Genomic DNA, 7,386 nt, shown 5'->3' on the forward strand with positions numbered 1-7,386 from the left:
CTCTCTCTCTCTCTCTCTCTCTCTCTCTCTCTCTCTCTCTCTCTCTCTTACTTCTCTCTCCCAACCTTGGGTTTGGGTTTTCAGGGGGCTATTCCTGGCTCAGTACCTGGGAGTCTTTCTTGGTGGTGCTCAGGAGACCATGAGGTGCTGGAGATTGAACTCAGATCTGCAAAGCCAAGAGATCTAGTCCCTTGAGGGGACTAGAAAGGGTTCTTCTCACCTGGCTGTCTTGGATGCTGTCTTTATGCTTTCTGTTACTTTCTTATCTGCATCTCCCTAGAGCTCAGCATCAGCCCTGACTGGAAAGTGAGTGGCAGAGGCAGAGGCAAGGTAGGAAATCCAAAGTGTGGGCTGGGGACGCTCGGAGGAGCTCCTGAGGTTCCTCCGGGTGGAGTGGGGTGGGGCAGGAAACTTATGAAGAGATGGGAATCTTCTGGGGTCTGGGGAGCCCCTTAGTTTCAGAGGCTCCTCCCTCCTTGAAGCTGAAGCTCCAGCTGAGCATCCCCAGTTGAGAACATCTGTGCAGAATCAGGGGACCCAGCGGGAGGATCAGTGCCAGCCATGCCAGGCCCATGATGATCCAGATGACTGCCAGGCTTCGGTACATAGAGATGTAGTGCTTGCTGGGGTCTGTGCCTGGCCAGGAAGGGGAGGTGATAAATGCCAGTTGCCTGAGGATGCAGGTACTTCCTGAATCCAAAGGGCCCCTAACAGTTCTTCCAGGACAGAACCAGCCATGAAGATTCCAGAGAGAAAGATTGACAAATCCCAGACAGCCACATATTAAGAATATGTATCACCTCCTACATCATTCATACCCAGAATACCCAGGGCCTTTTGGAACCACTATATCCCCCCTCGTACACCCACCCCTGAGTCCTGGTGGTCCCCACCCTGAGAAATGGGGTTGACCACCTTCTCACCAACCACGTAGTCCCCGAAGCCGATGGTGCTGAGGGTGATGAAGGCAAAGTAGAAGCCCTCGCAGAGGCTCCAGCCCTCCACGTGACTGAAGATCATGGGTGGGAAGATGAGAATGGCTAGGGTGCCCAAGGCCAGGAACAAAGCCAGGCCCAGCAGCTGCAGGAGCTGGGAAGGAATGGGTCTGTCTCCATTTGAAATGTCCAAGATTGTGTGGTGAGTGGGGGAATGTCTGGAGCAAATTTGAGTATGGGACTGAGACCAATCTTGAAGTTAGATGCCCTTTGCAGCAGTAAAGATCTATGGCTGGGGCTGGTTTTTCTGTGTGCCTCATTTTGCTCATGGAGAGAAAGGCGGGGGAGCACTTAGTTAAAATAGAATTTGGACATTTTTTCAGGCTTGAGCAATCAAAATTAAACATGCACTCAGGGCCTCAGATTGAGGGGTAGGGTGGACTGAGTATATTCCTCCACCCTTTTCTTGCATGAGCACCTTTGAGGAACTCAGAGGTTAATGGGGTAGACTCCAAGGTGTGCTGGGTAACCTTGAGTATAGTGAGCATGGTGGAATTTCATTATGGCCACAGAGATGGACTACACTCTCCCTTCCAAGAAGCCTCTGTGGCTCATCAAGAATTGACCTTCCAGTATCAGCTCCTTTAATCTATTCTTCAGCTATAGAGAAGTGTTGGGCACCAGGACACAGCCCCAAAAGAGACAGGGACTAAAGACCTGGTAGGCTCAATACAGATGAATGAATGCCTAGTGTGCCTTTGTACTTGCCTGGAGGCAGAACTTCAAGAGGTGCTTCCCACCTGGGCCTGCCCTGAATTCACCCTTTTCCTCTGCTCAATCCTTTTCTCCCTGGAGTGTCTCCCCCAACACCTGCCAATCCTCATGACAGTGTCAGGACAGTGTCATGACAGCTTCAGGAGGATTTAGTCTGTGGTGGAATCAGTCCTAGCATGGTTATCCCTACCTGAGAGCGCCTGGGTTGGTCCTCCCACCTCTTGAGGGGGACCAGGTGGGCACGTAGCCCTGAGCCCAGGTGGTTGAGGAAGATCACGTTGAGTGGGATGCCCACCAGGGCATAGAAGACACAGAAGATCTGGCCTGCCTCTGTGCTGGGCGCCAAGTTCCCGTATCCTGAAGGGTGAAGAAAAGTATTAAGAATGAGGCAGAAAGGGTTCCAAATGGCCTCCCCAACTCTCAGAAAACAGAGTTTTCTGTTAGAAAACTCTAACAGAGTTTTCTGTCACCTCTGGGTAATGCACTTCCCATGAATCCGCATGCTAGAAAGATTTCTGTTCATAAAAACCCTTAAAAGCCCATTTCTGTTCATAAACAAAGATTTCTGTTCATAAAAAACCCTTAAAAGCCCATTTCAAATGGCACCACCCCCAGGAAGTTTCCCGACTGCACCCTCTTCCTGCTAAGGAGGTGAGATTCCCCATAGTACTTAGGTTGTTCCTATTTAATGAGTGATCTGCTTTATTTTTAGTGTGTTTATCTTACCCCTCTGTTGGATCAGCTCTGTGAGCATTGAGCTTGGGTTTGATCCAACTTTAATTTTTACTTCTGCTGTCTGATCCAAGTTAAAGGTCTGCCACCCACTCACCTTCAGTTGCTTTGCGCATTGCCTGAGTTCAAGGAAGGTGTGTGGCATTGCGCTTGCTTGATTCTTTAAGGTCTGGAGTTCCCTTGTGGGTGATCACCCAGGTCTTCTGAGTGGGGGATTCTGTAGACACTGTCTATGTCCTGTAACTTCAGAATCTTTGAGACTCCCCTTAGGAGAGTTTTAGCAAACAGTTCCTGTAAACTCAATCACTATTCCTACAAGTCCCTGCTCCTCAGAAGTTTCCTGGTGGCAGAAGTATGCATGGTCTCTCCTAAATGCTAAGGAATTACTACATCTGGGACCATTCTTCACAAGAGAGGGCAGGAGATGGTGGAGAAATACCTGAATGTCCTCACCCATAGAGCCTGGTCTGAAGATGGGCTCTTCATGGCTTCCTGCAGGGCTGAGTTCCACAATCTCAAACTTATCCAGGCAAACTTCATTCATTGTCTTTTCTCTTTTTACCTCACTTCTCTGCTCTCACTTTTGGAACTATCTACTAGTTAAATGACTTCCTTACCCTGATTCCTGCTATTGGATAACAAACTAAGATAGGATTTTTGTTTGTTTGTTTTTTTGGGTCATACCTGATGGTGCTCAGGAGCTACTCCTGGCTGTGTACTCAGGGATCATTCCTGTGGTGCTTGGGGATGAACAGGGGTGCAAAGGCTCAAACCCAGGTCAGCTGTGTACAAGACAAATGTTCCGGCCACTGTGCTATCTCTCCTACTACAAGATAGGACTTTTTGAGGAAGCCTTTCTTTACCCAGATTCATTACCTATGGTGGTAACAACGGTTCCCGCAAAGAAGAAACTGCTGCCAAAGTCCCAGTTGCTGGGGTTGGTAGAGTTGCCTTTGGGGTTCACCCCCTTCACCCAGGCCTCCAGGATGACCTGTGTCAGGAGGACAAGATAGAAGAAGAATATTGGCTGTTGGTCACACACTCAGTGGTGAGCTTTCATGCCATGCCATCAAATGAGATTCTTCAAGGACATAATTTCTCCTTCATGAAAAGGGCATAAAGGTCAGAATAACAAACAAGGGGCCGGAGTGGTGGCATAAGTGGTAATGTGTTTGCCTTGCATGCGCTAACCTTAGACAGACCACAATTCTATTCCCCCGGCATCTCATATGGTTCCCAAAGCCAGGAGCAATTTCTGAACGCATAGCCTGGAGTAACCCCTGAGCATCACCAGGTGTGGCCCAAAAACTAAACAAAAACCAGAATAGCAAACAAAATGCCCAAAATCATTGGATTTTTTTTTTTTTTTGGTTTTTGGGCCACACCCGTTTGACGCTCAGGGGTTACTCCTGGCTATGTGCTCAGAAATCGCCCCTGGCTTGGGGGGACCATATGGGACGCCGGGGGATCGAACCTCGGTCCTTCCTTGGCTAGCGCTTGCAAGGCAGACACCTTACCTCCAGCGCCACCTACCCGGCCCCAAATCATTGGATTTTAAATCCACTGCCTGCCCTAATGACTGAACTGCTAACGGTAAACTTAGACTGTAGACATGGGCCCAAGGAGGTGAGGCAGAGGATATTTCACAAGTGGTCTAGGTGGGAGACTGTCTATGGCCAAGAAGGTGATGCAAGCAGATTGTTTGGTACAGGGGAGAGCCACACTGGTTGTTTCAGTGAGAGTTTTATTGGAACCTGGGGATTTGGGGACAAGGGGGAAGTCATGGGCATCTTCCAAAGGGGCTGATGGCAGGAACCAAGCACTTTCTATACTCCCAGATAAAGTGAGCTGAGAGTCTTGGTTTTTTGCTCCCCCTAGTGGCAGGCCTAAAGGAGAAAAAAACTAACAAACAAACAAAAAAACACAAAAACCAAAAAAACGGTAGGCCCCTCCATCCCAACCCAGAGATTCAAGGCCATTACTGAGGCCTCCATGAATTTTTGGGGGCAGGGCAGGGTTCCTCCTCCTTCAGCTTTCCCCGCCATGCCAGTAGATATGAATTGTTCCAGGTCAAGTTCACATGACACTGTCACCTGAGAAACTAGGCTTCAGGCCTCTGGTTCCTGTGGGAACTGTTTGCCCCTGACTGGGTGATTACAGGCAGGGCTGGGCTGGGCATCCAGACAGTTGTCTGGCAGAGGCTGGCTGGCAGGAACACATGGACTCTGGCCTCCATCTCTTTCCTAGACTCCAGGAGGCCAGGACCGAACATTTTGAAACATGGAGCACTCAGATTTAGCACCTGCCCTGAATCTTGGCTGCCCCCATCCTTGTGCAAACCTGAGATTTCCCATCTCACGGAGCAGGATGAACACAGACTCTGAACATAGACTTCCATTCTCTCATGAAAAGTCAAACTGTGTTCTTAGAGAACCCATTTTCAGTACTGCTTTGAGCCCTGTTTTCAAGCTTGATATTTTCCAGGATCAGACAAGAATGGGCTTCTAATCATGGTAGTTGACTGCCTCCCTGCATGCTGCCCTCTGCCTCTCAGGGTCCCTCCAAGGAGGCAGAAGTATCTTAAGGACATGATGTTCTGTCTCCCCTGGGGGATTCAGGGAAGGAACAGTCAGGGGTACCCCCTCCTTACTTTCAGAGATTATTATATCCCAGCACCCCTGAACAGGATCTCTGGACTGAGGAGGAGGAGGGAGAGTGCAAAACTCCACCTTCCACTCTGGAGTTTGGGGAGGTGCCTATGCCTTCTCAGACCAAATAAGGGGTCTGTTGCTCCAGCTCTGAGCTACAGTGGAGCAAGAAAATAAAATCTGAGCCAGGAAACTCATGTTCTAGAAGGAAGGTCCTTCAGAGAAGGAGAAAGAGTCCCTCAGATCTCTGGAAAGTTTTCTCTGACCATACACCCCAGCTGTCATTGTCTAGACTATCCTCTCTCCTGAGGAGGCATCAGCATGCCCTGAAACCCTGTTCCCAAGTTACTGACATGGAGTTAGGTTAGGGTCCATTCCTCTGACCATGCTGATACTGCAGGCCACAACTGGATTTGTTGCTCTAGGCTGAGCCCTCTCACAGATGCCAATTCTGTCTCCCTCTCTTTCATTGTACAGCATTAGCTCCCATACTCCCCCTCATGGCTCAGGTAGAAGAGGGAGCCGCACAGGCCACCATGAGGAACCAGCCTGCTCCTGGTTTTGGATCCTGTTGGACACTCATTGTACTTTCTCCCTATATCCTGATCCTCACCCTGAAGACTTTGCACTTGATTTGTCCCTGTGTGTTGAGTGGTTCTTACTCACTCTGAACTCTTGAGCACTTACCTTTTCACATGGCATCCTGGTTTCATTCATCCCAAGCAGTGCCCTGGAGGTCCAGGGCCACTCTGTGATTCTTGGCCAACTGGGCCAGCAGTGCCATGTCGGAGCCTGAGAACATGCTGTTACTCAGGTCCTGAGGTGCTGGGGATGACAAGGGCCAACCAGCAGTGCTCAGTGCTTCTAGGGTTCTGAGGTTAGGCAGTGTTAGATTGAACTGGGATATACCATGCTCAGCTACTAGCTCTCTGCCTCTGCTTTGGTAGAGACTGTGTGGAGGGCTCCAGAGTTGGTGCTGGAAAGCAGAAGGGGCCCAGAAAATGAACTGTTCTTCACCCCCAGAGAGTGGCCCGATAGGGCATGACTCAGTCCTGGGTGGAGCCCAGGAAAGGTCCTATGCTAACAATTGACTGTGAAAACCCCTCAGTCCTGGCTGGCACTGACACATGGGGGTTAAGGCAAGGCAGAAAGTACAGTAAAAACAGTTTTGAGGCACTCCAGGCATTGCTGGAAGCTCCAGGCCCCAAAAGTGCTGCAAATGGAACTTGGTCTTGTATCTGTGGGGCATGTGCTCCTTCACTGGAGCTATCTCCCTGCCCAGCTCATGTTTCTTGGCAGCAAGAGAACTTAAGTGGCAGCTTAGAACTTGCTTTTAGGGATGAGGTTGGGATGGCTCACAGTGCTAGCAGACATGCTCGGTATATGGGAGGTCTGAGATCCATCTCTGGTACTGCATGGCCCTTTGAATAGTGCTAGGAATGACCCCTAATACTGCCAGGTGTGGCCCACAAACAGGCAATAGTGCCTCTAATCTGCTCTCAAACATTTGCAGTATAGATAGATTGGACTAATGGCAATATCCTACAGGTGAGGAAACTAGGTCCAGAGAGGTTAGTGACCTGCCCCATGTCATGTAAGCAATCCAAAGCCAGGAAGCCTACATGAGGTTCCCTGCTTTCTATCTACCAGCTTGCTCTCAAACAAGATACTGTACTGGGGCAGGGGAGAAGCCCCTGCCTGCCCACCCACTCCAGCATGTCCCCTGCACCTCCACAAACTGTTCCAGAGTGCGCTGGTCCAGGCAGGTATAATTCTCCAAGAAATGCAGCTTTTCCACCTGGAACTGTTCCCGGGAATTCGACTCAGCCTCTTTCTCCAGCAGCTGGAAGATGCTGGCGCCAAGCAGCAGGTAGCAGATATAGACCAGCAGCAGAGGCAGCATGCGGCCACCCCAGCAGCTGCAAAGCCTAGTGCGGGCCATGGTGTGGCCGGGCCAGTGCCGTAGGCTGGCTGAAGGAGCTTTCTGCCTGCCTCGTTCTTCTCCTGTGCCTCCTACTGGGCTCAGGGGCACAGGTGTCTGAGGCTGAGGCGTCTGTTTGAACAGCGTGGCTCAGCTTGGTTGCACTAAGTAGGGTGAGTGCAAACAGGCTTGCCACCCCCATGGAAAGAAAGTCAGAGGCATGGACCCTCAAAGGTACCTACTGGCCCTCTTAAGGTTCTAGATTCCCTCTCTGCCTCCAAATTAGAAGGTGTTTTTGGGCAAATCTGATAAGTGCCCCTATTCCTAGCCCATGATCTCCCCAGGCCTCCAGACTTCCTCAGCAGCCCCCAGCTTC

General features: G+C 50.3%; 1 protein-coding gene across 1 annotated transcript; it reads right to left on the reverse strand.

Moving 5' to 3' along the window:
• Positions 1 to 412: 412 nt before the first annotated feature.
• KCNK16 (potassium two pore domain channel subfamily K member 16) lies at positions 413 to 7,031 on the reverse strand. The gene is made up of 5 exons (XM_049765421.1): positions 6,819 to 7,031; positions 3,318 to 3,432; positions 1,900 to 2,066; positions 924 to 1,089; positions 413 to 636 (listed from the first exon to the last, which is right to left on the reverse strand). The coding sequence occupies exons 1-5, from the start codon at positions 7,029 to 7,031 to the stop codon at positions 413 to 415; spliced, it is 885 nt and encodes a 294-aa protein (XP_049621378.1).
• Between the last annotated feature and the right edge of the window lie 355 nt (positions 7,032 to 7,386).

The sequence above is a fragment of the Suncus etruscus genome, chromosome 18 (assembly GCF_024139225.1).
Source record: "Suncus etruscus isolate mSunEtr1 chromosome 18, mSunEtr1.pri.cur, whole genome shotgun sequence".
Lineage (NCBI taxonomy): Eukaryota > Metazoa > Chordata > Mammalia > Eulipotyphla > Soricidae > Suncus > Suncus etruscus.

What these genes read in the sequence shown, in the direction of transcription:
- KCNK16 (XM_049765421.1), bottom strand. Translation starts at nt 7,031, where the DNA reads ATGGCCCGCACTAGGCTTTGCAGCTGCTGGGGTGGCCGCATGCTGCCT. An exon ending in AACCGTTGTTACCACCATAG is followed by an intron (nt 2,067 to 3,317) that starts GTAATGAATCTG and finishes TTCACCCTTCAG; the next exon opens with GATACGGGAACTTGGCGCCC. An exon ending in ACCAACCCAGGCGCTCTCAG is followed by an intron (nt 1,090 to 1,899) that starts GTAGGGATAACC and finishes ATTCCTTCCCAG; the next exon opens with CTCCTGCAGCTGCTGGGCCT.